Here is a 16,949-nt window from a genome sequence, read left to right on the forward strand (position 1 = left end):
TGAGAAACAGATTAGTTGGTGTTTGTTTCTGTAGACCTAAAAATACGAAAATACAAAATTAATGTAAATCACTATATACATGCATTAACTTTGATTGGGCAACAACCCGCAATCTCTAGGGTCACTGCATCCTCAGCCTCAACACAGATCTCATGAAAGCCAGTATTCGAATAGCATGATTGGTTTGGTTACGAGAATGCCTTCGAGTTAACTTATACCTGTCTGTTGAAAAATGTGCTTGTTCGGCTAGGGGCTGGTTCATAATGGCAAGTTCGGCTAAGGTTGTTTTGCAGGTTCATCGGATAGGTTGGGCTGTTACCTGATCATACACTTCACACTCCAGTTGTCAAACAGGTATTCCATTCTATGCCCACTACAAACTACGCCTACAGCTTTCAAAACTGTTTCAGATTCACCAAAGGCTGTGTCCACATCGAGGTAGAGGCTTTGAGTGAACCATGGAGCATTCCACGGACTGTGCTGTTAACAGGAGCCAACAGAGGCTTGGGCTTGGAGATGGTTAAACAAATGGTAGACGGTCCCTCTCCCTTGCCTCGTTTGTTTGCCTGTTGCAAATATCCATATACTATAAAGAAATATAATTTTTCAAATTGCAAAAATCGAATCACTCCAGTGGATCCGGCAACTATTGGCAGTCAACAGGCTGTCAGCGATCTGCATTTCACGTTATTTGGACTAAACCATCTATGGGAGAGGTGAGGGGAGTGCAGAACATTTTCTTTTTTCATCACAGTCGTTCAAATATTTTCATCTTTTCCATGGTTCTTTTACAACTCGACCACTGGTTAGGCCTAACCACAGGGATTAAGGGCCTCTGACTTGCTGTTGCATTCTCATAAGTAAGCTAATTTTAGGGGCTGGCTCATAATGGCAAGTTCGGCTAAGGTTGTTTTGCAGGTTCATTGGATAGATTTGGCTGCTACCTGATCATACACTTCACACTCCAGTTGTCAAACAGGTATTCCATTCTATGCCCACTACAAACTACGCCTACAGCTTTCAAAACTGTTTCAGATTCACCAAAGGCTGTGTCCACATCGAGGTAGAGGCTTTGAGTGAACCATGGAGCATTCCACGGACTGTGCTGTTAACAGGAGCCAACAGAGGCTTGGGCTTGGAGATGGTTAAACAAATGGTAGACGGTCCCTCTCCCTTGCCTCGTTTGTTTGCCTGTTGCAAATATCCATATCCTATAAAGAAATATAATTTTTCAAATTGCAAAAATCGAATCACTCCAGTGGATCCGGCAACTAGTGGCAGTCAACAGGCTGTCAGCGATCTGCATTTCACGTTATTTGGACTAAACCATTTATGGGAGAGGTGGGGGGAGTGCAGAACATTTTCTTTTTTCATCACAGTCGTTCAAATATTTTTAGGATTTTCTTTTCTTATTAAAAGGTACATAGCCATTTTTCCTAACCTACAGATAAATCGGATATTATTTAAATCCAGACCCTCTCACGGACCCCTGCTTCGCCATCCCCTTTCACCCCTTTACCGCGTGGCTGATAGCTCGGGCATATTTGACTCTCCCGAGTCCCTTTAATAATCAGTTGGCAGCCTGGCTGCCTGCCTGTGTCTGTTCGACCTGTTGTTGCCAATAACCTTCCTCAACCGCGATATCGTGTTTGCAATTTATTCCTCTTGCCAGACCATGCAGACTACCTCCTGTGAGAAAAGTATAGACCACTTGTAGGTGTGTTCACTATCTTAGAAAAACAGTGTTTTGGTTTGAGGTAACGCAGTTGATCACTCCTTGAACGGGTCTGTTTTACCAGAAGATAAACACCACCCTCCATTTGTCTATTAACATTCGGCCAACTGCAATATCTGGCATTCAAGAAGGTACGCGCAGCCAATATAAAGGCACTGTTTTCAACAAAGGCTGAGTTAGAGGCAAGTGCTGAGTCATGGCGAGTGTTACAACACGCACTGTGTTGATAACGGGAGCTAACAGAGGCCTGGGCTTGGAAATGGTTAAACAAATGGTTGAAGGTCCCTCGCCCTTGCCATATTTGTTTGCCTGTTGCAGAGAACCGGATGGACCCAGAGGAAAGGTAGGGTTATTATGTTTTCACATGACACAACCGTAAGCGAATGTGTTTTTCGTAGGAGAAGTCTGGGAATCTCGCCTCTGATTAGTTACAAGGGCTCTCCTTTTAGATCGTGTTTTGATTAGTCCTAGCTGGAGTTTAGGGTCAATGGCGTGTTCCTGAATCCTCGGACGCCAGCGTTCCGAGTTGCAATTTCCGGTCTCGGGACGTTCCCGTTCGTTTGTGCGAATGTGTCATGAAATTGGCTAGTCGTTATTTATTGTTAGCTACATTAGCCTCTTTAGCAAACCAGCCCGAAAACAAAAAACACAACTTTACATTGTATTTCCGACTTCCGACTCGGAAGGCTGGCGTCCGAGCATTTAGGAACACAGCATAACTCTTAACCCTGACCAATCGGAGGAGAGCACTTCTAACCAATCAGAGGCGAGAATCCCAGACTTCTCCTACGAAAAACGCATTCGCCTGCCGCAAGCTTTCAACCAATGGTGCAATTCCGTTGACTTGAGGCGTACCACATCATGAACTATCGTGTAACATCTCCGCAAACGATATAAATAGAAGAATACACATGCAGAGCCTGGTGAAAGACTACCACCCTTTATACATAACAAGTATTACTACAAGAAGGCCATAGCAAGTTGGAAACGGTGGAAAGAAAATGCCAGCAACTTATGCAGTTTCATTTTATAAACACAAATCAACACGAAACGCCAATGAAAAACATTACATGAGAAACACACGCAATACACAAAGTGACACTATTTTTGAAATAGAAATCCTGAAAAATATATTGCCTGAACAAAATTAATAAAATATTTATTCAATATATATTTTCAATTATCTATGTTTTTTCAATTATTGTACCACCTGCAGTACCGCACCACTCTGCCTCTATGAACGGCTCACCTTCCCATGCAACCCCCACCACTAAAAACAATTCTCATTTCATTGGGTCCTGAATAAAGTTTGCATGCAACTCACAGAACATTTTATTCTGCTATACAGGAATTGCAAGCACTGGCCAAGAGCCACCCTGATGCGATCACCGTCATTCAACTAGGTAATGACTCTTCATTTAAAAATAAACATTTTTGATGTTTCAACCCGATGTCACAAGAACACTACTGTGATGTTTCTTATGTTGACCCTTTCTGATCTCGCTCTCAGATGTCGCCGACCTCTGCAGCATAAAAAAGTGTGCGGAGAGGGTAGGCTCCCTGGTGGGGCCAGGGGGCCTCAACCTGTTGATCAACAATGCAGCGGTTCTTTTCCATGGCACTTTTCAGAGCACCAGTCCAGAGGACATGCTAACTACCTTCAACACCAACGTCATTGGCCCAATGAGCCTCACTAAAGTGAGGGCAGGAGGGAGGAAGTTCTTACGGCTGTATTTCTACATAGTGATGGTTTTGAAAACATCATCTTGTTTGTACAAGTTTCATGCCCTTTCTTTCTAGTAAATGCATCATTAACTTATTTCTCCCTGTGTAACATCTCCTTTTCTCTCACTCTGGTTGTCATCATTATGAAGGAGCTCCTCCCTCACCTACGAGCAGCAGCTTTGGCCAGCAGGACACCAGGGATGTCTTGCAGTAAAGCAGTCGTGGTCAACCTCTCTAGCATGGCTGGAAGCATGACCGGTACTCCTGAAAGCTACAGCAGGTTCCCTGTGATGTCGTACCGCATCAGCAAGGCAAAGACCAGCGACCAACTCGTATCTAGCTAGCTCAAGCCCTTTGATTAAATCTGTCCTACAACATTCCTATTGAAAGTGTTTTTTTTTAAATTTATTTTCCCTTCCCGTTCAAGGCGGCTTTGAACATGCTGACCATCTGCTCTGCCTTAGAGTTCCAGAAGGATAATATCTTGTCTGTTCTCCTGCACCCTGGCTGGGTGAGAACCGACATGGGCGGAAAAGAGGTGAGGGTGCTGCTGGCCACTGTTGTTTACTTATTTGCCATTTAACTTTAAGATAAGTAAGCTTTACAAAATATTTTAATCAACAATCAGAGGTTTTTTCAAAAACTTTTAATTTGTAGTGTCAGTGAGATCACCACTGCTCAATGTTCTTTTTTTGCAGAATAGACATAGAGTAGTGGTCAATCTATGGGAAAATGATTGATAATTATATTATTCTATTACCCACTAGGCGGACATTGACAAGCTAGAAAGTGTAGGAGGCCTGCTAAGCGTGATCGATTCCCTGACAGAGAAGCACAATGGAGCCATCCTGGACTATAATGGTGTGTCATTGCCATGGTAGTCCTACATATATAGCTCCATTGTTGGATGCTGAGTGTATATTTCATGTTATTATTATCTTTTACAATACTTAAAACTTTATAATGACATGTGTAATACCAATTTGTACAACTATAACATGAGTCTAATGCTCATGTCATCATTGGCTATTGGCTATAAGCATTGTTTTATAATAACATCTGAATAAACTTTTAAACTTAAAATCCTAAGAGTTTAAGTGTATGTTTACCAGCAGGTGGTGCTGTTTAACTTGACTATATCATAAAAGTGAACATGTCTCCATGAATATTGTTCATTATTTCTCATTGCTTCTTCCATCCCCTGGCTTCTTAATATCGCTAGATGCTTAATGTGATTCTGAGGAAGAATTAAACGTATTCTTCTTTGCCAGTGTTGGTAGTTACTCAAAAAAAAGTAATTGGATACTTATTACTAGTTACTTCTGTAAATTGTAATGAGATTACTTTACTAGTTACTGCATTTGAAAAGTAACTTCACTACTTATTACTTCACTTTTCCGTTTCTTAATTTACTGTCGATACATGGACAAACATCATAGCCCTATCATCACTTAGGGCCCTATTTTTAACGGTCTGAAACGCAAGTGAGAAGCGCCAAGCGCAAGTAGCTTTGTGGGCGGTTCTATGGCGATGTCGCTAGTTTACCGGCGCAAAAAATGACTCTTGCGTCCAGCACAAATCTAAAAAGGGTTGGTCTGAAGTAGCCTAATTACCCGTGGGTGTGGTTTGGGCGTAACATGCAATAAACCAATGAGGCCTAAAAAAATGTTTTGTTTGGTTCCGGTTTCCGACCGACCCTGTCAATTTATGTGCGACCCAAATTATTTTATGAGTTTTATAAAAAAAATATATATATATTTTAATGTAATTACGTTTTGGTACAGCACCTCTATAATTACGTTTTGGTACAGCACCTCTTCATTCTGTACAAGGATGAGCGAATTTTCTCGTTTTTAAATGAAAAAAACCTACCTATCATTCGCTGCCACTGGAAAAAATAAAATAAAAAAATAAAATAAATTCCCTACCTACCCATGACCTCAACCGACAACCAACAGGAACCAAACTTTTTTTTTTTTTAGGCCTGAGTGCCAGCTCCCATCCCCTTTAAGAGCCATGAGTGCATTTTAATCTGACGAGTTGATATTATGACAGCGCGTCTGCAGTCTCAGATGAGACGGATGCACATGAATTTCAAACTTCAAATGGCTCAGTTTATGGCCAAATAATATGGCCTAATTCACACATGGAATAAGGTTTTCTTCCACAACTTCAGAAATACTGAGTCCTCAAATAAATTTTGGCAAAGCAAACTTATATGATATAACAGATGATATGCGGTAACTGTGGTTCTATTTAATGATACACGCAATACATTATAAACATTTTTTCTTATCAGTATTGTATGCATTATCGTTATCCACTTGTGTTCCTAATATGCATGCATCCCCCCGTTAATATACATTGCCATGGACTGTATTATGCGTTACGTGTTTAGTTTGCGTGTGTTTAAACAGATGGACACACACATTCATTAATTATTTTACACATAGGCCTACACCCACGCGTGCCCGCATTCATTCATTCTTTTTAACACTCACTCGCGGTAAAACAAAGTTTTCTCACAATCAAATACTCATCAATCCTAAAAGTTATGGGCATGTAGGCCTACACAATGTCTGTCAAGAAAATATGTGTTTGCTGTACGGTGTTTGCAGATGAATTGATTTAAAAGTACAACTTATTACCACTATATCAGCTGTTCTTTCCCAAATAATTTACCAAGAATGTCTGGCTAGGTAGATGAGAGAAGCAAAGTGTATACGCGAGGTGCACAAGCAACATTATGCATGCTCTTTTTTTATTATTTTTTTTTTTTTAATTTTTTTTTTTAAACATAATAACACAATGACACAAATATCTACAGACATGTACGAGAACAATAACAACAGACATTTGACAGAACACAACAAGGGAAGGGTGCAAGGATGACACCTTAAGATACATAGACATTACTTTGAACAGAAATATGATAGTGACTATTAATTCTCCAGCATAGAAGCTGCGCGCTCCATGCACATCAAGTCCTTATATCCCCTAAGCCATGTTTCCTTACTAAAGCAATCCGTTTTGCGCTCCTTCCAATTTAGAAGGATGAGTCTTTTTGTGGCCAAACAGCCCAATGTCCAGCTCTGGACAGCAGCCCTCCCCACAACTGGTCCCTAATTTACCGACGCGTGGCGGTGGAGGGAGAAGAACGCTCTGCGCCAGTTGCAAACTAGCAACGACACATGCGCCAGTGATTAAGTCAATTGCGCCGGATTCAAGATAGGGCCCTTAGTGTTTATTGTCTTCCTCTCAACCTCTTGCAGGCAAGAGCAGCCTTATCAAGTTTTAAAGCAATGCTGTCTATCCAGTGCATCGTCATTCCTAATTTAGGAATGACGATGCACTGGATAGACAGCATTACTTTAAAACGTGAGACAAAAAGTTGCATAGGTATCCTAAGTAACTTTTGTTGTTGGCGGACACATAATCCAGGGAGGACTCAAATCAGTTTGTGCATGTATGACACAGTAATAAGGAAGGGAGCCGGACATATTCCCATCCTTGTGAAACGTTTGCACCAATCACATCTGAAATATCCATGCAATATGTATTCTAGCATACATTTTGCCATTTTCAAACACACATCGGCTCGCTATTCTCTTAAAGACTCTCTCACACACACACACACACACACACACACACACACACACACCACACACACACACACACACACACACACACACACACACACACACACACCACACACACACACACACCAGCAGTGCAATACAGTTTACCTTTTACATTTCTGTTTTTTTCTTACGTTTCTTTATGTCCTGATCTATGTGTCTATTAAAAAATATTTTTACAGCACTGCACATGCATTTTCTAGTTAACAATTATTCGAAGAGAACGAAGGTCGAGGGAGCTATTCTTCACTATTCACGGAGTCCGAGTTGAATAATTGTTTTAGTATACCTATACTACACGTGATCACTCCAAAAATAAACAAGATATCCCTTTTTGCCGGGATTTATTTGTTTTTATTAGCGTGACGAGACGACCGTAGCAATATCCCGAGTTTGAGATCTCAATCATGGGATTTTGCCCAATATCCCAAGATAGTGAACCAATCAAATTGCGCACTCTTAGGAGGTTCACGTGTAGCATATACAATATCTCATGGTGAACTTATAAAAGGTTTTCAGTAAGAAAGGATAAAGTTGGGTGATGTCAGTTTTCAATAAATTGGCGCATTTTATTCAGCTTTGTTTTTATTTTTTTATGTTTTACTTATAGTAACTGTTTCAGTAACAATTTCATGTGGCTATTGTAACTTTACTCTTTTATTGTGTATTTAATGTATGTAGTAATGTAAGGGAACCCAATAATATGAATTCTGATGTTCTAATTCAATATCCTCAATATTTTAGGGGGGGGTGGGGGGATTCACATTTTTTGGGTGATATCATTGGGTTTTCTTATAACTTTTCATAGCGGTCAGTTTTTCTGACACAAATACAAATACGAGGTGGGTAATTTGTATTGCTTATGATTTATTTTAACAGTGACATAGCTCATCGCATTGCTCCAGGCCAGTGGACAGTCAAGTTTGGTAGAGACATCAAGGTACATTTCTCCTGCATCTCATGCACTTGCATGCACATGTGTTATTTTTTACCATAACACTGTTATATTGCCTATCTAACACCTTGGCCATTCTTACAGGGTTTTCATCACCAAACCACTGGAAATAATTGTGGTATCTACACATACTTATGGTAAATTGCTTTATATTATCTAGTATCTAAGTGTTTTTGTATTATTTGAAACTATCAAATTAACAGAACTTTGCCTTTCACAGAATGCACTCAGCCTGAGCACAGATGCTCCATTTTGGTGTACTGAGGTCAGTATTATGTAGAGACAAATACATGAACAAATAGACTGTTAGCAGGAGCACTACTAAACACAGTAGGAGTCCAACAGTGCAACAACAGAAAAGTAGACGAGACGAGTTTTAGTCTTCAGCCTCAAGGCATATTTATTTTATAGTAAATAACTAAACTGCTCTTCCAGCCTTCATGTTGGGAGCGGGCTAAGAGAATGATCAAGTCCGGAACATTCATATTAATAGGGGGCATGACGTCACCAATCATATCACATCCGTTATCAAACTGATAACGCCCCCTTGTGGTGTGGAACAGATATACAGTACAGAATACATCAGTCAATCATACATACTTATGTCAACATAGACAAATTGTGAAGTACTGATTTCTAACTGAAAATTGTTCCTCAACTTCAATATTCTATCATTTATTTTAGAGAGACATGGCACACATCAGTAAATGGTGGTGCATTAATTTGATGGAACGGTTCCAGATTGATGGACAACTTTAAATGTAACTTCCTACACAACATTAGTTATACATTAGTTAACCTTTTTTTTCTGTCACTGTCACTCGAAAGCCAAGGACAGAGGTTTGGATACTGGACAAATGAGGCCACAGCATTGCTCCAAGGATCATTGCAGCCGATCTACAGGATCCCAAAGAGCAGTAAAAGGAATCATGAGGTGAGCATGATGTTGGTGGCAGAGGACACCCAGTGTCATGCTCCTTTTTGTTATAGACTCATTGTAACGACCAAGGTGGGTCTCTCAAGACTCCGCCCATTTGCGCTGGTTGCCTGTTCTGTCACCTCCCCTTGTGTGCAGGTCTCAGGTGTGTGCAATGACCCTGCTGATTGGGGAGTGTAGAAAAGACCTGCCGTGCCAACATCCGGGGCTCTCTCCTCTCCTCCGCTGGCTTTAGGCTTTTGTTTTGTTGTTCCCATGACTGATCTCACACCACACTTGTGGTTACATTACATATTACTGACTTACACCACACCCCATTAACAGATACAATAGGTCAGATGACTATAGTTGAATAGTTTTGTTCATCACTGAAAACTCATCAGTAGTAGCCTTCGTTAGCATACCATTGTGTAGTTTTGCGAGAGTAGGATGTCAACTATTGTTTTTTTTGCCAAGTACGGACACAAATAATTTTTCTTTCTTCAAGGCGGATGATGTTTTCCTGAAGGACACAATTGAGGCAGCAGCATGGTGCCAGTTGCAGTCCTTCACCGACCACGTTTCTCTCCCGATGGTCATTGGGATGGAAGGTGCAGAGCAGCAGGCAGCATTAGCAGAGCTGAAATCCGTTGACCGCAGTTGCCCGGAAGAAAGCCCAAACAGGATTGAACCGTTCCAGTTCGTCTTCAATTCAAAGAAGGACTACGAAATGTTCTGTGTGGAGATGTTTGACCGGAGAAAGCTGAAAGTGTTTGCTTCTTGGGAGTAGCGACATTTGACCTATTGTTTTAATTTTTTTTTGTTATTTTTAAATTATTCTGTTGAATAAAAAGACTCCTGAGATTGGTGTAACTTAATGTGCGTCTCAAATGTAGCTTTTCATTATGTCTATTGAGGATTTTTTTTCCCTTAGATGTTGTCACTTCGTTTTTCCTCACATTACAACTGCTAAGGTCATACATCAGGGTCACAGTCCGGGGCGGACTGGCCGTAGTTTCTGTTCAATCTTATGTAATGAATCATTGTTATTCCTTTACCCTGCATGTGGCCTCCCCAGTTTATGTTCATGCCAGAGCCAAGCATGTTACACTCATTAATGAAATTCAGGTTTCTTATTCTTACATGTCTATATTGATACATAAATAATTTTCCCTCAAAGGTTCAGTTTGAAAAGGCCGACAGGTGCTTCATATTGGAGGTAATCTTTCTTTTTTAACTAGAACCTGTACCTAAACATCAGGGGAATGTGTTAATAAGCTTGATTTTTCCTGACCTATATTTTACAGATGCCAACATCTGTGCTTGATGAAATCCTCAAAGAGGTGGTGCTCCAGGAAGTCATTTTGACTACACGTGTGTGGACTCCTATTTACGTTAGGCAAATAATGTACAAAAAACATGAGAAGCATTGTGATTTTTCTGTTGGATATGTGTATATATGTGTATATATGCACAAATACACACACACAGAGGAGTGAAAAATAGCTTAATGATATTCAAAGAGAACAGTCAGAGCTTCTGAAGAGGGATTACACTGATCTATTGGATACACTGGACAAAATACACATCAACTCATTCATCAGTGGACCCATACCAGCAGTTGACAGGGGAATAAACAGATTCAGTCGTCTACTTGCACTGAATACATGGCTTTCCAGAGTCTGCAATGAAAGAGGAAGGGGCTTTATTGACAATTTCAACTTATTCTGGGGGCGCAAATATCTTTTCAGAGCAGATGGCCTACACCCAAACAGGTTAGGCTCAAAACTGTTGAGGGACAATCTTCTCTTCTCGCTTTACGCACAGGCCACAATCTTTCCATGGTCTGACGCACAGGCCACAATCAGAGCACAGGTTGAGAAGAAGCGAGACTACAGCCTCCCCCACACATCTACTCTGCCACTATCTGACACACAGATAGCAGACAGCCCACAGACCTTGAAGAGAGACAACAGCCCACCCGACGCCATCAACACTGTGCCCTCCCCCATCGCTGATGCTGGCTTGACGAGGAACGGCCACCCCCCTCCTCTGCATTACAGACCAAAGACCTTGAAGAGAGACAACAGCCTGCCCGACACCATGGACACCGTGCCCTCCCCATCGCCGATGCTGGCTTGGCCAGGAACGGCCACCCCCCTCCTCATCTCTCCCATAGCTACAACAACTCCAGCTCCACTGTCTCCTCCCTTTGCGATTTTCAAGCTGAATTTAAGAAACAGGAATATGTAGGCATCAAACTTGCATCTGTGTCAATGATAGCATCGCCAGGTCATTCCCACAGGCTGATAACACCAAAGCGGAGGGCGCCCCAGCCCCCCGCCCTGTACTGATAGTAGTCCTGAGTATTACTGAGACAAAAAAGGGTTCAGCTGTAGACAAAGTATAAAGGACGTTTCGCATAATCTGCTGAACCCAAGGTTGCCTATGTCAAAACATGGCAACTTTTGCATTCCTGCTGTAACCACTAAGAGAGTAAACAAAGGGAAACTTAGACACACTGCTAACCTCACAAATCTCATACATATTTCCTCCAAACCAAAAACAACCTTAAAGCCTATCAACAACACCATCAGGATGGGTCTACTTAATGTTAGGTCTCTTAATAACAAATCATTTTTAGTTAATGATTTTATTACCACCTCTAAACTGGATTTATGTTTTTAACTGAAACATGGCTGGAACAAAATAACAGTGCAACCGTTCTGATAGAGACAGCTCCCCCCAACTATAACTTTTTTGATGCATGTAGATCTGGAAAAAGAGGTGGAGGGGTCGCTGTTATATTTAAAAATGATTTTCAGGGGAAACAGATGTTATTTGGTGATTTTCCATCATTCGAATACCTTTGTGCTGTATTGAAATGCTCCCCCAGAGTTCTCCTATTAATTATTTACAGGCCACCCACATACACCCTCATACCCACATACACCCACATATAACTGGTGACTTCAATTTTCATACTGATGATTTGAATGACAAGTGTGCAAAAAAACTTTTCACCATTTTGGACACATTTGAACTGTCCCAACATGTGAAAGAGACTATTCATTGTAAGGGCCACACTCTAGACCTGGTTATCACAAAGGGCCTCAATGTTTCTGATCTCTCTGTGACTGATCCTTCCTTGTCTGACCACTTTTGTGTTTCCTTTAATATATCTTTTATTCCCAACATACAGACAAAATCAAATACTGTCAAAAAACGGTATATCAATGAAGAATCGTATGTACTTTTTAGAAAGGCCATCTCCTTACTACCACCTCTCAACCCATGTTCTGCTGATGATCTTGTAGAAAACTTTAATTTGAAAATTTTGAAAGTCATGGATGTCATTGCACCTTACAAGGTTAAAACGATTTCTGGAAAGTAAAAGGCACCCTGGAGAAAAGCTGCTTCTGTAACAGCACAGAAAAAAGAATGCAGGAAGGTTGAACGCATCTGGCGTAAAACAAAACTTCATATTCACCATGATATCTACAAAGAGAGCCTCCGTGCCTACAATTCAGACTTAAAAGTGCTAGAGAAACATTTTTCTCCAATATCATTAAATCCAATAATAATAATGCAAAAACCCTATTTGCAACTGTTGACAGACTGACCAACCCCCCAACACAATTCCACCTGATCTCCATTCCACGCAGAAATGCAATGAGTTTGCAGCTTTTTATACTGATAAAATTGAAGGCATCAGACGCGCCATCAATATCTCCACTTCAAACAAAAATTTTGGACTACCACCCTGTTCAGGCAAAAGTAACATGGCAGGGATGGCATGCTTTAATGTTATTGACTCTAAAACTCTTGTGGAAACTGTTACACAACTAAAGCCATCCACCTGTTGCCTTGATTCTTTACCTACCAACCTCTTTAAGAATGTTTTTGACTGCCTAGCAATAGACATATTGCAGATAGTTAACAACTCTCTCCAGTCAGGCAACTTCCCAAAAGCCCTGAAAACTGCAGTTATTAAACCCCTTTTAAAAAAGCGGAGCCTAGATACCTCTATTATTAACAACTACAGACCAATATCAAATCTGCCCTTCATAAGTAAAATCATTGAGAAAGTTGTCCTCCAGCAACTTAATCACTTCCTGGCATCAACTGGTTGTTATGACACCTTCCAATCAGGATTTCGACCCCTGCACAGCACTGAGACCGCCCTCATTAAAGTTGTAAACGACATCCGTCTTAACACAGACTCTGGCAAAACCTCAATACTAATGCTTCTAGACCTCAGTGCTGCATTCGACACTGTAGACCATACAATACTTTTGGACAGGTTAGAAAACTGGGTGGGGCTTTCAGGCACAGTCTTAAATTGGTTCAGATCCTACCTACAAAATAGGAACTACTTTGTTTCCATCGGCGACTTTGTATCAGAATCAACCAACGTGATGTGTGGAGTCCCACAAGGTTCGATCTTAGGACCCTCTTTATTCAACATCTACATGCTCCCACTAGGGCAAATCATGCATAATAACAATATTGACCATCATTGCTATGCTGATGACACGCAAATCTATGTATCGCTATCACCAAATGACTATCGGCCCATAGATCTGCTGTGCCAGTGCATTGAGCAAGTGAAAGACTGGATGTGCCGACATTTCCTTCAGCTAAATGAGGATAAAACAGAGATAATTGTATTTGGTGCTAAAACGGAAAGGCTTAAATCAACCCAACACCTTCACTCTCTGTCCCTGAAAACCTCAATCAAAGCCAGAAACCTAGGGGTTATCATGGATTCTGATTTACATTTCGAAAGTCACATCAAATCAGTTACAAAATCTGCATATTATCACCTTAAAAATGTAGCAAGACTTAGAGGGCTCATGTCCACCGAAGACTTACAAAAACTTGTACATGCCTTTATCACTAGTAAGCTTGATTACTGCAATGGTCTCCTTACAGGTCTCCCAAAACAAACTCTAAGGATGCTTCAGCTTGTTCATATTACACCAATTCTTAAATCGTTACTTTGGCTTCCTGTAGGTCAGAGAATTGATTTCAAAATCATGTTGCTAACCTATAAATCCCTACATGGTTTAGGCCCAAAATATTTAACTGATATGCTTCCACTACATAAGCCTTCTAGAACACTAAGATCTTCTGAGACCAATCTGTTAATTATCCCCAGAGTAAACACGAAACATGGGAAAGCAGGATTTAGTTACTATGCAACAAATAGCTGGAATAAACTCCCTGAGGATTTAAGACTTGCCCCAACTCTGAGCACCTTCAAAACAAGATTGAAGACTTTTATGTTTGCTTTAGCTTTCTGCTAAATCTTAAATACTTTACCTTTATTTTACTAAAATGCCTTTTTAACTTTCCCTTTATTTTCTATTTTTACCAGAAAAATACATGACATTTGCTGAGGTTGTTTGTTGTTTGCCTTTGGTTCTGGGCTAGAATCCTAGAATATTGTAATAGATTGTCCTTAAGGTCGGGTTGTGGTCCCGACTTGGGTTCCAGAGAGTCTGTTGATCTGATCTTAAATAACTTTCAATTTAATTTTCTCACTTTCTTAAATACTTTGCACTTTCCTTTTTAACTTTCCCTTTATTTTCTATTTTTACCAGAAAAATACATGATCTGATACCAGAGAGAAAGGATAAGGGTTTGAGACCAATAATCACTGAATATACGAAGAATTGTGTTTAACTCTTTTGAGAAGAGGTGTATAAGGGTTAGAGTCCTGAGTTTGTATTTGTATAAGGGTTAGAGTCCTGAATTTGTTTGTGTAAGGGTTAGAGTCCTGAGTTTGTTTGTATAAGGGTTAGAGTCCTGAGTTTGTATTTGTATAAGGGTTAGAGTCCTGAGTTTGTGTGTGGGTGGAATTCTGAGACCGAGCTCCGTGGGAGACGTTTCCAAGTTCTGTCTGGGTTAGAGTCCTAGAATCTGGATTGGAGTTCCAGAGAAAGGACCAAGTTCCTTTAGGTCGGGTTGTAGTCCCGACTTGGGTTCCAGAGAGACTGTTGATCTGATCTTAAAAATTGCACTTTCAATTTTACTTACTAAAAAGCCTTTTTAAACTTTCAATTTAATTTTCTCTTAAATACATTGCACTTTCTATTTTACTCATTTCTTTGCATATGTTTCCTTTTACTTATCTATTATTTTATTTTATTGTATGACAATGTTTATATGTGAAGCACTTTGAGTCTGCCTTGTGTATGAAAAGTGCTATATAAATAAAGTTGCCTTGCCTTGCCTTGCCTTAAAAGTATAGATATATAAGATAAGATAATCTTATCTTAAGTATATATATATATGTCATATATATATTTATTATACATTATATGTTACATTATATCTATAAATAGTCTAACAGTCTAAGTAAATAAGACAAATACACACTCTGAGATAACTTACATTTTGCGAAATGGTGTCCGAGCCGATCTGGCAGCCGAGCCAATATGGTACTTACACCCATAGACTTACACCGGTCATTATTGAAAATAAACCCGTTCAGGGTGAAGCAAGACAGCCCCGCTTCGCGTCAGGTTCGCCCTGTCAGGGCTTATTTTCCTGATAATGACCAGCGTTCTATACTTTATCCCTTACATAGTTTTGGAATGGCCAAGACTTCAAAATATAAAGGCTATATAGTAACATCGAAAGAGGGCAAAAAAATCGAAAAAGACATCCCTGGGGACATTTAAGTAAAATACAGCAAGATCTGAAGTTAATGTGAATGTAGTGGTGCATATATTTCCATCCTGTTGGAGGCGCTGTGGAAGTACCTCGAAATGTCAAAAATTCTCCTTTTAGTTTACAACTCCTTGGCTGCTGAGCCCTCTTTCGATTGGCCGATCCCCGACCCAGCTTCCTACTACGTCACTTGTTAGCGTAGTTCGATTCGGTTTAATAAACCCATTCTCATTGAACTGGAGTCCCACTGTAGCGTACTATCCTTCCGTATTTCGTCTCAACTACCATACACGTAATTTGTAACTTGAAAATGGCCCAATGCGTAGAGTCGTCTACGGACCTTGCAATGAAAACGGAAGAACAGACTGAAAGGAAGGTGGCCGTCATCACCGGCATCACTGGACAGGTAAACCGTTCCGCAGCACCCACTGTGTGAGGGAAATGGAAAAGTCTACATGTTTTGAAACGCCAAAGTCACAGACGTTATGGTTTTCCGAAATGCACTCTGGACTTTCTGTAAAGATTCTCTGTATTTCTGTAACCATTAGCAGTAAAAGTATTTTTTTGTTTATTATATTTTACAATCTAGGTATGTCGGATCGTTCATATTCGCCTGACCTTAATATGCTTCTGAACATGGAAGTATCATTATGACTATTGGCGACCCAGGTTGCTTACTCTATGATATTGCCTTAATTGTACAGCTTCCAGTTAACAATCCAGTTAGTGCATGTATGACACAGTAATAAGAATGGCAGCTGTGAATGTTCCCATCCTTGTTCATGTAGGACACAGTAATAAGGAAGGGAGCCGGACGTATTCCCATCCTTGTGAAACGTTTTCAGCAATCACATCTATAAGACTACTGAAATATCCATGCAACATGTATTTTAGCATACATTTTGCCATTTTATTTCAGGAATTCCATTCCTTATGCAAATGTCACAAATTGTATTCACTTATATTATCCTATCTGATGCGTCGCCCCTTCTCTAGAGTGGCGCTTCCTAATTTCTAAGCAAGAACATTTAACATACGTTTATAATGACAAACAAAGGGTAAAGATGGTCAACAAGCCAAACTGTTCGGGCCGGAGTTTGTTGGTATATCAGTTCTTGCTCTATGAGCTTTACATGGCCTTCATAGAACCCCATATGAATAACAAGTTAGTCTCCCAAGTTATAAAAGACACCATTTCAATGTCTCTTATAAGGGATAGCATAGCATCTTTATATGATTTATTAATTATATTGACTGAAACCTTTTCACCATTGTAGTGTATGAAGCCTTAGTGTTTCGGTG

At 40.2% G+C, this 16,949-nt stretch overlaps 2 protein-coding genes across 5 annotated transcripts in view; both read left to right on the top strand.

Moving 5' to 3' along the window:
• Positions 1-1,547: 1,547 nt before the first annotated feature.
• Positions 1,548-9,847, top strand: LOC115555600 (C-factor). Of its 4 annotated transcripts, XR_003978889.1 has the most exons (10): positions 1,548-2,078; positions 3,084-3,138; positions 3,246-3,484; positions 3,610-3,771; positions 3,888-3,998; positions 7,978-8,038; positions 8,138-8,190; positions 8,274-8,318; positions 8,882-8,987; positions 9,478-9,847. XR_003978889.1 is itself a non-coding variant. In XM_030372557.1 (6 exons), the coding sequence occupies exons 1-6, from the start codon at positions 1,932-1,934 to the stop codon at positions 4,339-4,341; spliced, it is 828 nt and encodes a 275-aa protein (XP_030228417.1). In that variant the 5' UTR covers positions 1,550-1,931; the 3' UTR covers positions 4,342-4,626. The 4 variants fall into 4 exon arrangements, 2 of the variants coding, with proteins under 2 accessions (XP_030228417.1, XP_030228418.1); XR_003978888.1 differs by lacking the exon at positions 9,478-9,847 and having other exon boundaries at positions 8,882-9,311; XM_030372557.1 differs by lacking the exons at positions 7,978-8,038; positions 8,138-8,190; positions 8,274-8,318; positions 8,882-8,987; positions 9,478-9,847 and adding an exon at positions 4,228-4,626 and having other exon boundaries at positions 1,550-2,078.
• A 5,949-nt stretch (positions 9,848-15,796) lies between these two features.
• gmds (GDP-mannose 4,6-dehydratase) overlaps positions 15,797-16,949 on the top strand; it is a 116,501-nt gene continuing 115,348 nt past the window's right edge. The window contains exon 1 of the mRNA XM_030372746.1: positions 15,797-16,053. Within this exon, the coding sequence (XP_030228606.1) occupies positions 15,958-16,053 (96 nt within the window). The 5' untranslated portion in view covers positions 15,797-15,957. The remainder of the gene's footprint in view (positions 16,054-16,949) is intronic.

The sequence above is a fragment of the Gadus morhua genome, chromosome 12, assembly GCF_902167405.1.
Source record: "Gadus morhua chromosome 12, gadMor3.0, whole genome shotgun sequence".
Lineage (NCBI taxonomy): Eukaryota > Metazoa > Chordata > Actinopteri > Gadiformes > Gadidae > Gadus > Gadus morhua.